General features: G+C 42.6%; 1 protein-coding gene across 1 annotated transcript in view; it reads right to left on the reverse strand.

The window, feature by feature from the left end:
• The window catches only part of LOC115651191 (sodium/hydrogen exchanger 10-like), a 354,344-nt gene that overhangs the window by 256,438 nt on the left and 77,982 nt on the right, over window positions 1-19,924 (reverse strand). The window contains 3 exon segments of the mRNA XM_030562150.1: window positions 594-765; window positions 3,349-3,492; window positions 18,437-18,536. Coding sequence (XP_030418010.1) covers window positions 594-765; window positions 3,349-3,492; window positions 18,437-18,536 — 416 coding nt within the window.

Consider the following 19,924-nt stretch of genomic DNA (forward strand, 5'->3'; position numbering starts at 1 on the left):
TTAATCTTAGCCATAAGCACTTGTAACAAACACAGTTCCAGATAACAGCATCCCTAGCAGAAAATGGATTAGTTCACAAAGGCTCACATGATGCACTTGAATCCACATAAAGTTCTAAGAGGGACAGCTAACTGTAGTAAAAATATTTCTGTGCTAATTACATAAGTATAGTGAAAGTGTTGATGAAACAATATTGACCCATTCTATAGTATGTGAAAATTCAGATTATATATAAGCATTTAAACAAACTAAACTGCAACGCATCTTTAAATACAAAAAGTAGCATCTACATGCATATTTCTATTATGAATCAAAATTAGTCAGATCAGATTTTCAAAGTTAGGTACTCATAATTGCATGAATAGATTTGAATGTGATAATTTTATGTAACTAAATAATCTGTGTGTATTTGTGCTGGTTATTTTATGCAAGGATTACACATATGCAAATATATTTGGCTCATTTACTTTGAAAAATCTGGTCCTGAATGTCCTTATAGTTCTTTTATCACTTATTCCAACAAAATGTATCTAGTACAAGTTATGAACAAGTTTTGAAAAAAAATGTAGATATCCCTTTAAATTTTTTTTTACCATGTTCTTCATTGCTGCAGTACCCGGATCTTTTGATTGGCTAATCCCAAGAGCCATATTCAAAGTAAAAGTAGCCCTCATTCCACTCCAGACAATGACAGCTCCCCAGCGCCAGTTAAATCCATAACCAAGATGGCTCAGAAGAGGGCTCAAGAACAAAACAACTAGGCCTCTGTGTAAATAAAAGAATAAGATAATGAGCAAAAATATCGATCCTCAGAGATAGAGACATAAAGCTGGGTGTTATCAGCATACTGAAAGCATTACAGTCCAAACCTTTATACAAACTGTCCAACAATCCCATGCACATGTTGAACAGGAGGGAAGATAAAATGGAACACTAAAGAACTTCAAATAGTGCTTAGTGGGAGGAGCTATGATCCCACACCATTCAATGGGACCATTAAGCTGGGAAAGAAGAGCCACCCAAAAGCAACAGCATCCACTTTTGATGCAGTGTGCAAGTGAATCAATATTACCTCACGAACTATGGTATTGAAGGTTGCTGATGTAAGCAGAGTCAGAATGAACTCTATCCTGACATCTGGTGGTGAGCTGTGGAAAAGGACTTCGAGGCTTATCTCATTTGCATGGGCATACCCACCCTGCCTAGCATGAAGGGACTGCTTGCCCAAATGGTCACTTTGGCTGCTGTGAGATCCCCAGTCTCTTTGTTATTGGGGCAGGAGTAATAAAGGGTTGTTATCCTGGTTATGTGAATCAAGGACAGTAGAACTGTAATTAGCATTTTATGCTGGAGGGATTAGCCCTCAACCAAGTAGCACTCGCTTGGCAAGGGATATGAGTTCCAAAACCCAGTGACATGAGAGAGGTGGGGAGCAGGTATTTGTACCTGGTAGTATGGGCCCCAAACACCACTTTGACTTCCTCCTCTCTCCCCTGTGTAATAGACCTAATTTTGACTCCATTAGGAGTCTTGTTTCATGCTGCAGAGCTGAGATCACTAATACCTAGGTCTAATGCTTAGACCTACTTTAGGCTAGTGGTGTACCAGCACTGATGCTCCCCTACTACCAGCTAAAATCACTGAGATCAGAGAGCTGTGTTAAGTAGGAGGGTGGACCTAAAGACAAGTTGGTGAGCGGCTAGCAGGACGGCTAGCGGAGAGGAGTGGATAGTACAGTGGTGCAGCTGGCAGAGAGGCGCAGCTGGTGGTGAAGACTGCAGCAGAACCCCATGGAGAGGCCAGGCAATTGGCCATCAACTCGAGCAGCAGAGCATGTAAGATTCTCCCCATACCTCCCCCCCCACTTCTACCCAGGCTGAGAGGTAAACTCTGCAGATGAGCTTCTGAACTTTGGGGGCTGTATTGACGAAGGACAGAAACTGCAGGCAGGGTGACTTTTGGGTTGCTGGTCTTAAGACCCTGAGAGGAAAAGGACACTGCCAAATTTACTTGGGGGTGGGTCTTTTGCTCATGGTTTGTGTTATGAATCTTGTTTGTGGTGTTTCCCCAACATAATGCTGCATTATTTCCCTCTTTTATTAAAAGGCTTTTGCTACACTCAGACTCTGTGCTTGCGAGAGGGAAAGTATTGCCTTCAGAGGCACCCAGGGGGGTGTTATGTAATTGTCCCAAGACACTGGGTGGGGGTTTGAGCCGATTTTGCATGGTGTTATTGAAACAGAACCCTTAGATATCAAACCCGGCCCTTGTTGTGGCAGCTCTGACGGGCAGAAGGGTTACACTGACAGATCTAACAATATTAGCATAGATACTTCATCTTCATTCACCACCAGGAGATCAAAATCAACCAGTGACAATAGTGCATTTTCTGTCCCATATCCAGGTCTGTACCTAGACTGCCAAGTGTCAAGTAGATCCAAGGCATTTAAGTACTGTACGAGTGGTCTTACTGCAAACTTTTCTATAAATTTGATTGAGAATCAAATTTAGATACTGGTTTTTGTTGTACTATTGGTGGGTTTTTTTGTTTGACCAAAAAGTCCCACAGCAGCTACCTTCATAGAAGCTGGCATCCTGTCCTTGTTTTAAGGGAAATGCTGCCTTTCTCTGCAAGCAATGGACCCAGTACTTCCTCACTGGCCTTCACCAGCCAAGAACTACTCAGAGCAAAAGACATGGTTTTGGAACAAAGTGCTCCCAAAATTGCTAGTTCCTCACAAGTCACAGACTAAACTCAGAGAAGATATAGCATTTGTCCCCTTCAGATTCCTTTCTGCAGCCATAGAAGCAGACAGTTCATTCCCAATTCATATGATTTTACCATAAAATCTGATATTTTGTCCCAACAGACTCAACCACAGAATGATGACAGCTTGAATTACTTAAGCTGTCTACCAGACAATTTTGCCATTCAAAATTTTGTAGAACGTCCTCTTTGCCTCTTATACAACCAGGCCATGAGAGTTCAAACATTCTCTATGAGGCAACTGATCAGACTCAGCCCATGATTTAACAAAGGAATCCTATTAACAAGGTTACCCTGCAAGCCCACAAAATGCTAAGCATTAATGTAATTCCAGCAATTATTGTTAGAAGCTGAACTCATTGCTGTTAGTGTTAAATAAAATCTAAAATAAACATAAAATTGTATTTCTGAAAGCACCCCAACATGCCAGTGCCTGCATAAACAAAGAAAATGCAAAGCAGTTTAAAACATCATAAAACAGATAACAATATTTTTAAAGCCATATGTGCAATCATGATTTTAAAAAGGCAGGGGGATGGGGCGGAGGGTTGTTCTACGTAGGGGCAAACAGTAGTCCTAACCTTATAAGATTCAATGCAAGGTAGAGTGTTAAGATATAAAACAAATCACGAATAGTCACATATGGAAAGGTTTTTACAGCTATCACAATTCCAATTATAATGAATATCATAACATAAGCCAAAAATGTCAGCATTGCCCAGAACCTATGTTAAAGATAAGCAGAGACAGATTATAAAAAACACAGCACTAGTCTTCATTTCAGAATAAACATTAATGTTATCCTCATACTGGTTGTTTATTCACAGACTACTGTAGTTGGAAGCTATTATCTGCTATTGCCTGCTATTATCTGGAACATATTGTTACAGTATATTACCAAGGGTCAAAAATTTTACAAGATTCAAAGAGGGACTGGCAGCAGCACCCCTATGTTCACCCATCTCATAGGACTATGATAAATTTTGTACAAAGTATGCCTTGTGAAGAATCATTTGAAAAGTTACAATCTGCTGAACATTATTGTTTGAGTAAAACATATCAGTATTGTATATTAATTTATAAATTCTGTTATATGATTGTTACTATAATATGCTATAATTCTGGATAATACCCATAAAACCAGTTTTTCAGAAACAAAGACACACTGGCCCCAGACAGGTGTTAAAGCAGCCATTCACCAGCAGATGGGAAGGTGTAAACAAGAAATGTATGTTTCATCACAGGGATGTTCATACCTCATGTCGGCAACAGACTGCATGTCGCCTGCATCGCAATTTGAAGTAATCCTCGAAGAGGGGAGAGTGGTATAAAAATGTGAGACAATGCCCTCCACTTCACCTTTTCTCCTCCCATCTCTTTGCTGATAACATCAATGAACACCTGGAGGACACTGAACTAAGGGGCCCAAGGCTGCAAAGACAGCCAGCCTATGAAATTTCCTACAGCTTCTGGTCAGAAAAACCTTTTGCTTTTAAGCTTTTAAGTTCACTTAACCTGTTAAACTGGGTATTAAATTGCATTTTTTTTCTTTTCTTTTCTATCCTGACTTTTATGCACAATATATTTATCTTCCTGTTTTATCTAAACCTGTGTGTTTGGATTTAAGCGTTTGAGAATCATTGCTTGGGATATCATGATTTGTCCATATCATTTTCCTTAGATGAAATGACAGACTTTCTATGAGTTTGTATTATTCAGGAGAGTACTGAGAAGTACAAGATGTACACTTCTGTGGGAAAGTCTGGGAGTGGGAATCTGCTGGTGTTCTTCTGCAGTGTAATTCATGAGTGGCTAGTGGCTAGCTAGTAGCACTCAATGCTGCGTAGCTGGGAGCAAGTTACACTCTGAAGGCTGTGTGTTAATGGGCCAAGAGTAGCTGTTCACTAGTAAAGCAGTGTAAAAAGCACTTCAGATTGGACAATTGAGGAGACACAGCTATACAGCAGTCCAGATTGTACCCTGGGGAATGTCAAAGTCATTTATATGGAATACGATAAAATCCAGATTTGTTACAGTAAACCTTTCAAAAAAATTTTTCTTTAATAATATAAAACCTCATACTTCATTATTTAAGCCAACTTCTAACTATTGGAGGTTAGGAGCGGACTTCTTCATGACAGCAAATTAACACATATCTTCCTATTTTGGGGAATTTTGTACTTTTCTTACAGGCATCTGGAGCTTGCCACTGTCATAAACAGATAGCTAAGGGTTAATGTCTCTTTCACCTGAAGCACCTGACCAGAGGACCAATCAGGAAACCGAATTTTTTTCAACTCTGGGTGGAGGGAAGTTTGTGTCTGAGTCTTTGTTTTCTGTCTGCCTGCTTTCTCTGAGCTTTGGAGAAGTAGTTTCTGCTTTCTAGTCTTCTGTTTCTAAGTGTGAGGACAAAGAGATCAGATAGTAAGTTATATGGTTTCTTTTCTTTGGTATTTGCATAAATATAAGTGCTGGAGTGCTTTGATTTGTATTCTTTTTGAATAAGGCTGTTTATTCAATATTTCTTCTAAGCAATTGACCCTGTATTTTGTCACCTTAATACAGAGAGACCATTTGTATGTATTTTCTTTCTTTTTATATAAAGCTTTCTTTTTGAGACCTGTTGGAGTTTTCTTTACTGGGAAATTTCAGGGAAATTGAGTCTGTACTCACCAGGGAATTGGTGGGAGGAAGAAATAAGGGGGAGATCTGTGTGTGTTGGATTTGCTAGCCTGATTTTGCATTCCCTCTGGGTGAAGAGGAAAGTGCTTTTGTTTCCAGGACTGGAAACGGAGAGGGGGAGTCACTCTGTTTGGATTCACAGAGCTTGTGTCTGTGTATCTCTCCAGGAGCACCTGGAGGGGGGAAGGGAAAAAGGATTATTTCCCTTTGTTGTGAGACTCAAGGGATTTGGGTCTTGGGGTCCCCAGGGAAGGTTTTTCAGGGGGACCAGAGTGCCCCAAAACACTCTAATTTTTTGGGTGGTGGCAGCAAGTACCAGGTCCAAGCTGGTAACTAAGCTTGGAGGTTTTCATGCTAACCCCCATATTTTGGACGCTAAGGTCCAAATCTGGGACTAAAGTTATGACAGCCACTGTAAGAGAATGTGTTTTTAAGTATGGAAAGTTTGAAGAGTGTGCAGCATTGTGTTATTAGGACCATTCTGGACAAAAAAAAAGATCTGACATTGAATGCTAAATTTCTCAAAATATCCATTTTAAAATTAATTTTAAACACACATTAATTAATGTGTAATTTTTCAGAAAATTGCTAACTAGTGTAAGTCTTGAAAAGATACACTGTCTTCTTCATATATAATAAAGAGGCTGAATAGCTGCTTTAAACACAACACACAACCTTAACTATGGAGTCAAACACAAAATGGAAGTGATATGCATGAGACATATTATTCAGCCATGTGATAAACATACTCCTTTAATCATCTCACCTATGCTTTATAAACTAATACATCTCTTTGGGATTTAATGTTTCATTCCAAACCTGTGAGCGGCTTTAAACAGCCACCATATTTTATTCACAGCATCCTACCACAAAAACGTTTCCCTCTCTTCCCCAAATGTGATCTCTTAGACTCAAAACTATCTTAAATCCCAAGACTGACAAATTGACTCCTGAACCACTGAGAATTTTCAAGTCCATTATATGGCATAGTGCAGTGGTTCTCAATCTTTCCAGCCTTCTGTACCCCTTTCAGAAGTCTGATATGTCTTGTGTACCCCACGTTTCACCTCACTGAAAAATTACTTACTTGCAAAATCAGACCTAAAAATACAAGTGTCACACACATTATTACTGAAAAATTGCTTACTTTCTCATTTTGTTTGTATGAAATTTTAGTTTGTACTGACTTCACTAGAGCTTTTTTATGTAGCCTGTTGTAAAATTAAGCAAATATCTAGATGAGTTGATGCACCCTTTGGAAGATCTCTGAGTTGATTACCACTGGCCTAGTGGATAGGGGGAAGCTGTAGTTGTGATTTTAGTAAGGCTTCCGACACACGCCCTCATGACATTCTCTTAAGCAAATTACAGAAATGTGGTCTAGATGAAATTACCACAGGTGGGTGCATAACTGGTTGAAAGACACACTCAAAGAGTAGTTATCAATGGCTTCCTGTCAAACTGGGAGGATGTATTTAGTGGGGTCCCACAGGGATCTGTCCTGGGTTCAGCACTATTCAATATTTTCATTAGTGACTTGGATAATAGAGAGCATGCTTATAAAATTTGTCGATGACACCAAGCTCAGAGGGGCTGCAAACATTTTGGAAGACAGGATTAGAATTTGACAAATTGGGAGAACTGGTTTTAAATCAACAAGATGAAATTCAGAGATAAGAGCAAATTTCTACACTTAGGAAGGAGAAATCAAATGCACAACTACAAAATGGGATGAGAAGAGGCAGGGCAGGAGTAGGAGCTTGGGGGAAGAGGGTGGAGGCTAGGGACTCCATTCCTGCCCATCCAGCTAATAGACATTGATGGATCTATCCTCCATGAAATTATCTAGTTCTTTTTTTAATCCTGTTATAGTCTTGGCCTTCACAACATCCTCTGGCAAAGAGTTCCACAGATTGACTGTGTGTTGTTTAAAGAAATACTTCCTTTTGTTTGTTTTAAACCTGCTGCCTAATAATTTCATTTGGTGACCCCTAGTTCTTGTCTTATGAGAAGAAGTAAATAACACTTATTTACTTTCTCCACACCAGTCATGATTTTATAGACCTCACTCATATGCCCCCCCCAAGTTGTCTCTTTTCCAAGCTGAAAAGGATCAGCCTTATTAATCTCTCCTCATATGGAAGCCGTTCCATACCCCTAATCATTTTTGTTGCCCTTTTCTTAACCTTATCCAATTACAATACATCTTTTTTGAGATGGGGCAACCGCATCTGCATGCAGTATTCAAGATGTGGGCGTACCATGGATTTATATAGGGGCAACAAGATATTTTCTATCTTATTATCTATCCCTTTCTTAATGATTCCCAACATTCTTTTCACTTTTTTGACTGTTGCTGCACATTGAATGGATGTTTTCAGAGAATTATGCACAATGACTAAGATCTCTTTCTTGAGCAGTAACAACTAATTTAGACACCATCATTTTATAAGTACAGTTAAGATGTTTTCCAATGGGCATTACTTTGCATTTATCAACACTAAATTTCATCTGCCATTTTGTTGCCCAGTCACCCAGTTTTGAGAGATCCTTTTGTAGTTCTTCACAGTCTGCCTGGGAATTAACTATCTTGAGAAGTTTTGTATCATCAGCAAATTTTCCCTCCTCACTGTTTACCCCTTTTTCCAGCTCATTTATGAATATGTTGAATAGAACTGGTCCCAATACAGGCCCCTGGGGGCACCACTATTTACCTTTCTCCATTCTGAAAACTGACCATTCATTCCTACCCTTTGTTTCCTATCTTTTAATCAGTTACTAAAACATGAGAGGACCTTCCCTCTTATCCCAGGACAGCTTACTTTGCTTAAGAGTCTTTGGTGAGGGACCTTGTCAAACACTTTCTGAAAATCTAAGTACACTATATCCCCTATGCTTTTACTTTTAAGTATAAATGTGCTTCAACAGAAAGAGCTGTGTGGTAACTTGTAACTGCTGACAGCACACTATTCATAGCCGTTAGAGAAAAAGCAAATCATTGGACCTTGTCTTTTGGCAGACTGGCTGGCTGGGGATATTAAAGTGTAAGGCAGGAAGCTGTCCAAATTTAAAACCCTGATTAGGAGGGAGAGAAATGTGGGTCTCCTTCCAAGAGAGGTGATGGTTTGGAGTTGGAAGGTGTCCTCAAGTGACTATGGTTGTGTGGTGTATGGAGGATTTACAGGTACAGCTACCCTGCATATTGTTTTGATAAGCCCCTGTTGTGCTCCCTTTGGGTTTGTTTTTTGGGTTTGGTAAGTTATGCTGTTTCATTTCAAAGAATAATTGATTTATGTCTCCTCAGAAAGGATTACATGAAAAATAAGATACAAAATTACAGCCACTTTTCATGTATATTGTTTATATGCTTCTTAAAAATTGGTAACTGTAATTTTCTGAATATTTACTTTTTGAAAAAAGCAAGAAATTATAGATGACTGTACCTACTCCGTTTTCTGTTCTAAATGTCATTTTTTAAATTTTTGTAAGTTGTATTAAAAATGAAGTTGCATTACAAATGTTTTGTTTGAACAAAGTTTAATTTAATTGCTTTCAATATATTGATCAACGTGGCTCTGAGTGGTGATGTCCTTGTGGCAAGCTGAAATAAGTGAACAAACTAAACTTGGACAAATGAAGAGGTAGTTAAGTAATTTTTGTGGGAGAGAATTTAAAGAGATTCACAGGGGCCTTTTCACATGAGATCAAAAATTTTTCACTACAGATATAAATAAGAAGGTTACTCACCCTGTGCAGTATCTGTGGTTCTTTGAGATGGTTGTCACTGTGGGTGCTCCACTTTAGGTGTTCGTGTGCCCCTGCACTTGTAATTGGAGATTTCTGGTAGCAGTGCTTGGTTAGGTTGCACCACCTGAAGCAGTTATCTGGTGCTATGCGACCAACTCCCTCTCTGTTCCTTCTCTGTTGCAGAGCATCTAGTGAGAAACACCAAAGTAGAGGGGAGAACTGGCGGTAGTGGAGCACCCATAGGGACAACCATCTCAAAGAACTTCAGCTACTACACAGGGTGAGTAACTTTCCCTTCTTCTTTGACAAGTGTCCCTGTGGGTGCTCCACTTTAGGTGACTTCAGAGCAGCGCCCTTCGGTGGAAGGAAAGAGCTTCGGAGTTGAAGTCATGGCAGATGATAATGCAGTAAGACCAAAGAGTGCATCAGATGATGTGTGATACTCTAATACATAATGTGTAAATGTATGGGTCGAGGCCCAAGTTGACACTATACAGATGTCCATAAGGGGGACATGGTTAAGAAATGCTGTCGAAGCCGATAGAGCTCTGGTGGTATGTGTGTGAATCCTCGTTGGAGGTTGAAGATCGTATTGGTGATAGCATAATTAGAAACATTCTGAAGTCCATCTGGACAGTCTCTATTTAGATATAGCATCTCCTTTTGACTGTTTAGTGATTGAGACAAATAATTTTGGAGACTTCCCGAACGTCTTTGTTCTGTCTGTGTAAAAGGCTAGCACCTCGCAGACATCCAGGGCCTCTAGTGTTGACTACTATCTATTCCCATGAGGTTTCGGGTAGAATGTTGGTAGGTGGATGGGTTGGTTGAGATGGAATGATGAGACAATCTTAGGTAAGAACTTTGAATGAAGTCTTAGGGTAACTTATCTTTGAAGAATATCATGAATAGTGGGTGTGCCGTGAAGGCCCCGAGTTCTCCCACTCATCTGGCATATGTGATGGCAAAAAGAAATTTAACTTTCATTGAAAAGTGAGGAGGGAGCACATCATTAATAGTTCAAACAGGAGTCCAGTGATGCCCCAGAAGACTAAGTTAAAATCCCATAATGGAGTAGTAGCTCATAATTCAGTATAAATGTTGCTGAAGCCTTTGAGAAAACACTTGGTGATTGAGTGCACAAAAATGGATAAGTCGTCCACCTTGTGGTGGAATGCTGTGATAGCTGAGAGGTACACCCTGATTGAGCTCATGGAGAGGTCCAATTTCTTAAGTTCCAGCAAGTAGTCCAGTATCAGAGGTAACGAGGAAGAGATTGCTGTGATCTGTTTCTTTTGGCACCAGGTATTGTATCATCTCCATTTGTAGATATATGTGATGGTTGGTTGTTCTGTGACTATTTAATAAAATGTTCTGTACTTCCTCTGAGCATGTCATTTCAGGTCCTCAGAGCCATGGAGTAACCATGCCTTACGATGGAGTCTTTCTAAGTCTGAGTGAAGCATATGGCCTGCAACCTGAGAAAGGAGATGAGGTAGAAGAGGAAGAGTGCGTGGTTGGCACACCACTATTCTGAGAAGGTAAGGGAACCACATTTGTCAAGGTCACATGGGGGCTATCAGGATGACTTTGGACTTGTCCAATCTGATCTCGTGATTCTGAAAGATGTGCGAGTCTAGCCCCTCAACCAAAGTCTCAAAATTGCTGCCTTGAGGTTGGTTGTTGAGATGTAGCAGGCTGAGGTGGAAGCTATCTCCTCCTCGTGGATCTTTGTTTCTGCCATTGTTGTTCATATTGTCTGTGTGGTTGCATGTACTGAATGGACCAGAATCTCTGTGAGGCATAATATCTGCCCTGTCTTTTCTTGATCTGAGGTGTATAAATGCCCAGGGACTTCAACGTTGCCCTTGAGCGTGTGGAGGGACTCATCTGTTTTGGCTGCAAAGAGTTTAGGCCCTTCGAATGGAAGATTTTCAACTGTTGATTGCACCTCTCAGGGAACCCAGAGAGATATAACCAAGATGCCCTTCTTATCACTACCACAGTGGTTGCAGACTTTGCCACTGTGTCTGAGGAGTCCAGGGCATCCTGCAATGCTATCCTGGCTATATGGTATCCTTCCGAGATAATGGACATGAACTGCTCTCTTTTCTCCTCAGGAATAAAAATCAATAAAATCTGATAGCTTTGAATAATTAGTATGGTCATGTTTGGCAACTAATGCCTCAAAATTGGTGATCCTAACATGTAGAGTTGCCAAGACGTAGGCCTTACAGCCAAAGAGGTCAAGCCTCTTCCAATCTCTATTATAAGGCGTGTCCTTGCGGGTTTTTTTGTCTGCCCCATTCGTTAACTGCATCCACCACCAAGGAATTCGGTGTGGAGTGTGAGAAGAGGAACCCCATTCCCTTTGCCAGCCCATAATATTTTTTGTCAGACCTCTTGCACATGGGTGGGATTGTTGCTGAGGTGTGCCATATTGACTTTACTGATTCCATAATCGGGTCATTTATGGGTAGAGTGATTTTGGAACACGTTTATGTCTGTAAGCTGTCTAGAAATTTATGTTGTGCTTCGTGGACTTCTTCCACTGAAATGTCCAATTAGCTTGCAACTCTCTTGTCAAGGTCTTGAAATTGTTTGAAATCATCTCCCGTATTGGAAGGTGGGGCATGATAGTGTTGTTGGGGGAAGATGATGAGAAGTGGGCTGCTTGTGCCATCTCCTGCTCAGAGATCTCACCCTCCTCTTCAGTCACCTCTTCTGGAAGCTCAGATGGCCCCAGTACCAAAGGTGAGAGTGAATGACACATGCTCAACCTGGGTGGGCTGGGAGATTTGTGGTGTTGTTGGGGGTATTCCACCCATTGGCTCCAATAAGTCCAGTGTAGTGGAAAAGGTGCCCATACCAGTGTCAATCTTTGGGTTCAGTATAATATCCCCTTTGTGGTTGTTGATTTGGTCTGGTAGGTATGCAGATGGGAGAAGAATGGTGTGAAGATTATATTTCTCCTTCGTCCTCATCCTCATCACTCGAGAATGGGGGAGCAGATTGAGGTAGAGTGGTGAGGTGGCTCGGTACCAAACATGCCTGAGTGACGTCGGTGCTGAGAATAGGAAATTCTGGCATCGAGGTGATAATTAGGTCCCTCTGGTGCAGGAATTGCTGTGGTGCCGGTAGCATCAGTGCCTTTGAAGGAGTAGCAGTCAGTACCGACTGTTGCAGCATGATTGATGGTGTTGATGCATGCACAGATTGCTTTATACCAACAGAAGTTTGCACCATGGTACGCAGCGGTGCCGAGCTGTCTAATCAGCTCTGTCGGTGCTAAAGCATGGGGTTTCGGTCTTCCCTTACTGCCCATGTCAGAATGAGCCCGCTTGGAGTCTTTTGGTACCCATGGTACTGGAGGGTCCCACTACTTTGGCCATGGAGAAGGCCGGTGCGCTTGGTGCCAATGGGGTTTGCTAGTTTGGGGAACACCATTTTTTGGCAGATTCCCGAGGCAGAGAAGTTCTGGCCCACTTTTTGCCGCCTTCTTAGAGGGTGGATCTTTAGTCTGAACCATGGAGGAAGGATCGCTGACAGGTGGGGTCTATGCTTCAGGGTCAGATGCCGTCCAGAGAGACTTCTCGGTCAGCGGGAGTTTAAAATTGTAGGTCTCTTGCTTTTCTGATCTAGGTTTTTAGGTTGTGGCACTGTGAGCATTTTTGAGGTATGTGTGTCTCGCTGAGGCAGTGAACACATTGCAAGTGCCTGTCAGGCACAGGTACTGAAAGTCTGCAGGTGAGACAGCATTTAAAACCCAGAGAACCGGGGATGCCTCTCAGAGGAGTGTTTCTCCCGGTAAGGGGAAAAACTAATAGTCTACTCTAACAGTTAACAACAGAAACCTGATTAGGGGTCCTATATAAGGAGCCAGCGAACAGAGCTGCTAACAGGGGAGTTTCAGTGGGAGTTTCCAGGGGGAGGTTACAGGGGAGACTAAGGCAGAGAAACCAGGAAGCCAGACAAAGGAAGAGGCAGGGTCTGCCAGCAGACCAGCGCTTGTTGGTGGCCTGTGGTGCGGTGTGAGGCGTGGATTGCCAGGCACAGAGTTGGAAGGGTATGATGGAGGCAGAGGCAGGAGGTACAGACACACTGAGGAGGACCGGATGCGGTAGCTGTGGCATGTACATGGTCCTGGAGGGGGCACCTGAAAGGAGTTTTGTCTGCATGAAGTGCCGCCTGATAGAGCTGCTGGAGGAAAAGATAAGAGGACTGGAGATGCAGGTGGAAACTCTTGCTGAGTTTAGACGGGGGTTTGAGCAGATGATGGATCACAGACTTGATGAGGCACAGGGGATAAGCTCAGATGAGCAGATAGAAGCAGGACCAAAGAACTCTGAGGAGGAGCTGCTGGGTGAGGAAAGTGGACGGTGGAAGCATGTGACTAGGAGAACCAGGCAGAGGAGAAGACGGGCCAGCGATGGAGAAATAGAACTCAGGAACAGGTTTGCTGAGTTGGAAAATGAAGATGGAGCACAGCAGGTTGCTGAAGGAGAGAGGGCAAGGAAAAAGAGACGAGCAGCTAGTCCTGCAGAAGGAGGGGAGGAGTCAATGGAGGTGACACCAAGTATGAGCCCTAGGAGGATTGTAAGGGCGAATACAAATCGAGAGGACTTGCAGCCAGCTGGTGTGGGGGATAGACCGGAGAATCACACTGTCACCAGGAAAAGGCAAGTCTACGTGATTGGAGACTCTTTACTGAGAAGAATAGACAGGCCTGTAACTAGACCTGATCGGGAGAACAGAAGGGTGTGCTGTCTGCCAGGGGTTAGGATACAGGATGTGGACCTGAGGCTGAATAGGATCTTAGCGGGAGCAGGAAAGAATCCGTTGATTGTCCTTCATGTGGGAACGAATGATACGGCTAGTTACTCACTGGACTGTATCAAGGAGGACTATGCCAGACTGGGGAAGACGCTCAAAGAAATCGAGGCTCAGGTGATCTTCAGTGGGATTCTGCCGGTCCCTAGAGCAGGGCGACGAAGGAGTGACAAGATTATGGCGATCAACAGATGGCTCAGGCATTGGTGTTATAAGGAAGGCTTTGGGATGTACGGTCATTGGGAAGCGTTTACGGATAGACGACTGTTCGCTCAGGATGGACTTCACCTAAGTAAGGAGGGAAATAGAATTCTAGGATGGAGGCTCACCAACCTCATCAAGAGAGCTTTAAACTAGGAAGTTGGGGGAGATGGTTGGGAGATGTTCAGGAGATCTCCACGCCAGAATATAACCTGGAGAGGGAAGTAAACAAAGTGAGAGGGGATACCCTTGCGGACCAAAGAATTGATCCAAGGAGGAATAGTGGAGTAGAAACCAGAGTAACGGGTGATGCTGGTGGTAGAAGGTCTGTGCACGACGGGGGAAAGAATGTCACTGACGCCAAATGCCAAAAATTAAAATGTCTGTACACTAATGCAAGGAGCCTAGGTAACAAGATGGAGGAACTGGAGCTACTGGTGCAGGAAATGAAACCGGATATTATAGGGATAACCGAAACCTGGTGGAATAGTACTCATGACTGGAGTACAGGTATTGAAGGCTATGTGCTGTTTAGAAAAGACAGGAAGAAAGGCAAAGGTGGTGGAGTAGCCTTGTATATCAATGATGAGATTAACTGTAATGAAATAAGAAGCGATGGAATGGATAAGACAGAGTCTGTCTGGGCAAAAATCACACTGGGTAAAAAAGCAACTAGAGCTTCCCCTGAGATAGTGCTTGGGGAGTGCTATAGACCACCAGGATCTGATTGGGATATGGATAGAGACCTCTTTAATGTCTTTAATGAAGTAAACACAAAGGGGAAATGTGTGATTATGGGAGACTTCAACTTCCCGGATATAGACTGGAGAACGAGTGCTTGCAAGAATAATAGGGGTCAGATTTTTCTGGATGGATTTCTTCATCAAGTAGTTGAAGTACCTACGAGAGGGGACGCCATTTTAGACTTGGTTTTGGTGAGCAGTGAGGACCTCGTAGAAGAAATGGTGGTAGGGAATAACCTTGGTTCAAGTGATCATGAGCTGATTCAGTTCAAACTAGATGGAAGAATAAACAAATGTAGATCTGGGATTAGGGTTTTCGACTTCTCGAGGGCTAATTTTAAAGAGTTAAGGAAATTAGTTAGAGAAGTGGATTGGACGGAGGAATTAGTGGATTTAAATGCAGAGGAGGCCTGGAATTACTTTAAGTCGCAGCTGCAGAAATTGTCGGAAGCCTGCATCCCAAGAAAGGGGAAAAAAAACATGAGCAGGAGTTGTAGGCCAAGCTGGATGAGCGAGCAACTCAGAGAGGGGATTAGAAAAAAGCAGAAAGCTTACAGGGAGTGGAAGAAAGGCGGGATTAGCAAGGGAAGCTACCTTGGTGAGGTCAGAACATGTAGGGATAAAGTGAGGAAGGCTAAAAGCCGCATTGAACTGGACCTTGCAAAGGGAATCAAAACCAATAGTAAAAGGTTCTACAGCCACATAAATAAGAAGAAAACAAAGAAAGAAGAAGTGGGGCCGCTATACACTGAGGATGGAATGGAGGTTAAGGATAACCTAGGCATGGCCCAATATCTAAATAAGTACTTTGCCTCAGTTTTTAATAAGACTAGTGAGGAGTTTCGCGATGATGGAGGGATGATAAACGGGAATGTGGATATGGAAGTGGATATTACCGCAACTGAGGTAGAGGCAAAACTTGAACAGCTTAATGGGACAAAATCGGAGGGCCCGGACAATCTCCATCTGAGGATATTAAAGGAACTGGTGCGTGAAATTGCGAGCCCGTTAGCGAGAATTTTTAAGCAATCGATAAACTCGGGGGTTGTGCCGTACGACTGGAGGATTGCTAACGTAGTTCCTATTTTTAAGAAAGGGAATAAAAGTGATCCGGGTAATTATAGGCCTGTTAGCTTGATGTCTGTAGTATGTAAGGTCTTGGAAAAAATTTTAAGAGAGAAAGTAGTTAAGGACATAGAGGTCAATGGTAATTGGGACGAATTGCAACATGGATTTACTAAAGGTAGATCGTGCCAAACCAATCTGATCTCCTTCTTTGAGAAGGTGACGGATTACTTAGATAAAGGAAATGCGGTAGATATAATTTACCTAGATTTCAGTAAGGCGTTTGACACAGTTCCACATGGGGAACTGTTAGTTAAATTGGAAAAGATGGGGATGAATATGAAAGTTGTAAGGTGGATAAGGAACTGGTTAAAGGGGAGACTCCAGCGGGTCGTATTGAAGGGTGAACAGTCAGGCTGGAAGGAGGTCACTAGTGGAGTCCCTCAAGGATCAGTTTTGGGACCGATCTTATTTAACCTTTTTATTACTGACCTTGGCACAAAGAGCGGAAATGTGCTAATAAAGTTTGTGGATGACACAAAGCTGGGGGGTATTGCTAAAACAGAGAAGGACAGGGATACTATCCAGGAAGATCTGGACCACCTTGTAAACTGGAGTAATAGTAATAGGATGAAATACAATAGTGAAAAGTGCAAGGTCATGCACTTAGGGATTAATAATAAGAATTTTAGATATACGTTGGGGGCGCATCAGTTGGAAGCGACAGAGGAGGAGAAGGACCTTGGGGTATTGGTTGATAACAGGATGACTATGAGCCGCCAATGTGATACGGCTGTTAAAAAAGCAAATGCGATTTTAGGATGCATCAGGCAAGGTATTTCCAGCAAGGATAAGGAGGTGTTAGTACCGTTACATAAGGCGCTGGTGAGACCCCATCTGGAATATTGTGTGCAGTTTTGGTGTCCCATGTTCAAGAAGGATGAATTCAAACTGGAACAGGTCCAGAGACAGGCTACTAGGATGATTCGAGGAATGGAAAACCTGCCTTATGAAAGGAGACTCAAAGAGCTTGGCTTGTTTAGCCTGGCCAAAAGAAGGCTGTGGGGGGATATGCTTGCTCTATATAAATATATCAGGGGGGTTAATGTTAGGGAGGGAGAGGAATTATTTAAGTTTAATACTAATGTAGGCACGAGGACGAATGGTTACAAACTGGATATAAGAAAGTTTAGACTTGAAATTAGACGAAGGTTTCTAACCATTAGGGGAGTGAAGTTCTGGAACAGCCTTCCAAGGGAAGTAGTGGGGGCAAAAGACTTTTCTGGCTTTAAGACTAAGCTTGATAAGTATATGGAGGGGATGTTATGAAAGGATAGTTTAATTTGGGCAATTGATCTTGGATTATCACCAGATAAGTCTGCTCAATGGTCTACGGGGAGATGTTGGATGGGATGGGAACTGAGTTACTGCAGAGAATTCCTTCTTGGGTGCTGGCTGGTGAGTCTTGCCCACATGCTCAGGGTTTAGCTGATCGCCATATTTGGGGTCGGGAAGGAATTTTCCTCCAGGGCGGATTGGCAGGGGCCCTGGAGGTTTTTCGCCTTCCCCTGCAGCGTGGGGCACTGGTCGCTTGCTGGTGGATTCTCTGCAGCTTGAGGTCTTCAAACCAATTTTGAGGATTTCAATAACTCAGTCCTGGGTTAGGGGTTGGTATAAAAGTGGATGGGTAGGGTTCTGTGGCCTGCCTTGTGCAGGAGGTCAGACTAGATGATCATATTGGTCCCTTCTGACCTATGAGTCTATGAGAAACCTACATTTCTGGTCTGAAGAAAAAACAATTTTTTTGAGAGACAAAATAACTTTAATGGAAAAGAAGAGGAGAAAAGAAAATTAACTATAAAGAGCAAGAATTAAATCTAACTAGTGAAAAATATGGTAATGAGACTAGGCACAGAGGTGCTGCTAGATGCTCCGACTCAAGCCAAAGGCGGTAGAAAAGGAACTGAGAGGGGGTTGGTCTCACAGCACCAGATAACCACCTGAGGCAGCACCAGATGGGGGTCGTGCATGTGCAACCCAAACAGGCACTGCTACTACAAATCTCCGATTAAACACACAGGGGCACATGAACACCTAAAGTGAAGCACCCCTAGGGACCCTCCTCGAAGAAGAACCCCGAGGTACGCTCCTTCCACAAAGCCAGAAGAGATTAAGGCAACTTTTCTCTGTGTTTTAACCAGAACACTAGTTTGTTTGTTTTTTAATTATGAATGAACCACCCCACTGGAAGAGCATCTAATTCAGGGACCATTTGTATGTTCCATTATTGATCAGATTAGTCTGCCTATAAACACAGTTCCCTCTTCTGACACATAAGTAGCAACAAGGAATATCTTGAAGGACATAAAACAGTTAATTTAAAATGGAAGTAAATATTCACCTAATGATAAATGTATCAACCCCTGGACTAAAGCTTACAGAATTTAAAAGAATTCCCAAAACAGTGAGCGAGATAACACCAGACATTCCAATCCATTCAGCTAAAGAGAAGATAAACAGGCGCACTAAATCTCATTTAATTTACTGCAAGTGACAAACTATATTTTAATTCATGATTAGGCATGTCTACTTAAAATAATTACTTTAAGTTTGCTTTTTGGGGAACTTTTTAAATGTGTTATTTGTACTATCGGAGAAAATATTAAAATAAGTTTTGGCAATATAATTAAAAAGAGAAACATAATTCCTTTAAATTCTTCTTTATCTTGTTATTGGATCCTACACTGGTAGGTTCTTAAATCAATTATTTCTCTTGCATTTTTTTAACTATGCTAAAACTACCCAGGCTAGTTTGTTTGGTTTCTTGCTTCAGCACCAGCCTTAAAAGTGATATCATCATAGGTCTGGAAATAAATCTTTATTTAGTTGAAATGACTGAGCTGTTAAGGGACATATTACATTTTGATTTCCCACTAGTCTAACAAAATTTTCTCTCCCCCTCACTCTAATTTTTCAGCAGCAGAGTACTGATTTGAAAAGAAGAAAATAAACTGTAACTCTATAACCAGTATTGTCAAAAAATGCATGTAATCTCTTTGGTTTAAATTTTCAGGCAACCCTAACACTCAAATCAGTCAAACTATGCTCAGATCAAGATAGAGCATGTAACTAGTGGCTCAAAAGGGGGACCCGTCAACTGGGCCAGCACCACTGCAGGACTGGGGGCCTAACATATGGGAAGAGATTATCCAAACCCTTCAGGAACTGGCCAGTCAAATCAGGGGAGAATATTGTGTGCCTCTGCACCAGTGGGTGGAAGGCCGATATGGCTGCCAAATGCACCTTGACAGACGAGGGCGCTAGGCCTTGGGCTCTGAGATGAAGGAGGTAGTCTAAAATGAGCTGGATCGGGGCAGCCATGGATGAAACGCCCCACTAAGCTGCCCACTGGGAGAACTGAGACCACTTTGCCAAGTAGGCTCGAAGCATGGAGGGTCAACTGCTTTCAAAGAGGACGCACTGAACCCCTTCCAAGCATGTCCTCTCCTCCCAGCCTAACCATTGAGCAGCCACACCGTGAGGTGCAGTGCAGCTAGGTTGGGGTGGAGGCAGTGGTCTTGGTCCTGGGAGAGCAGGTCCAGGCGTGATGGTAATGGTTATGGTGGGGCAACTGCCAGGCTTGTGAGGACCCTGTACCAATGTTGCCTGGGCCACGCCGTGGCAATCAGGAGGATCTAGGCCCTGTCCGTCTTTATCTTTTCCAGAACCTTGCCGATCAGTGGGATTGGGGTGAAGGCATAGAGAAGCTGGCCTGCCCAGGATAGAAGGAAGGCATCGGAGATAGCACCCATTCCCTGCCCTGCCCCTGCCCCTCCCCCCCCGGAGAACTGGGGACACTGGCGGTTCTGCTGAGTTGTGAACAGGTCCA

Source organism: Gopherus evgoodei, chromosome 4, assembly GCF_007399415.2.
Source record: "Gopherus evgoodei ecotype Sinaloan lineage chromosome 4, rGopEvg1_v1.p, whole genome shotgun sequence".
Taxonomy (NCBI): domain Eukaryota; kingdom Metazoa; phylum Chordata; order Testudines; family Testudinidae; genus Gopherus; species Gopherus evgoodei.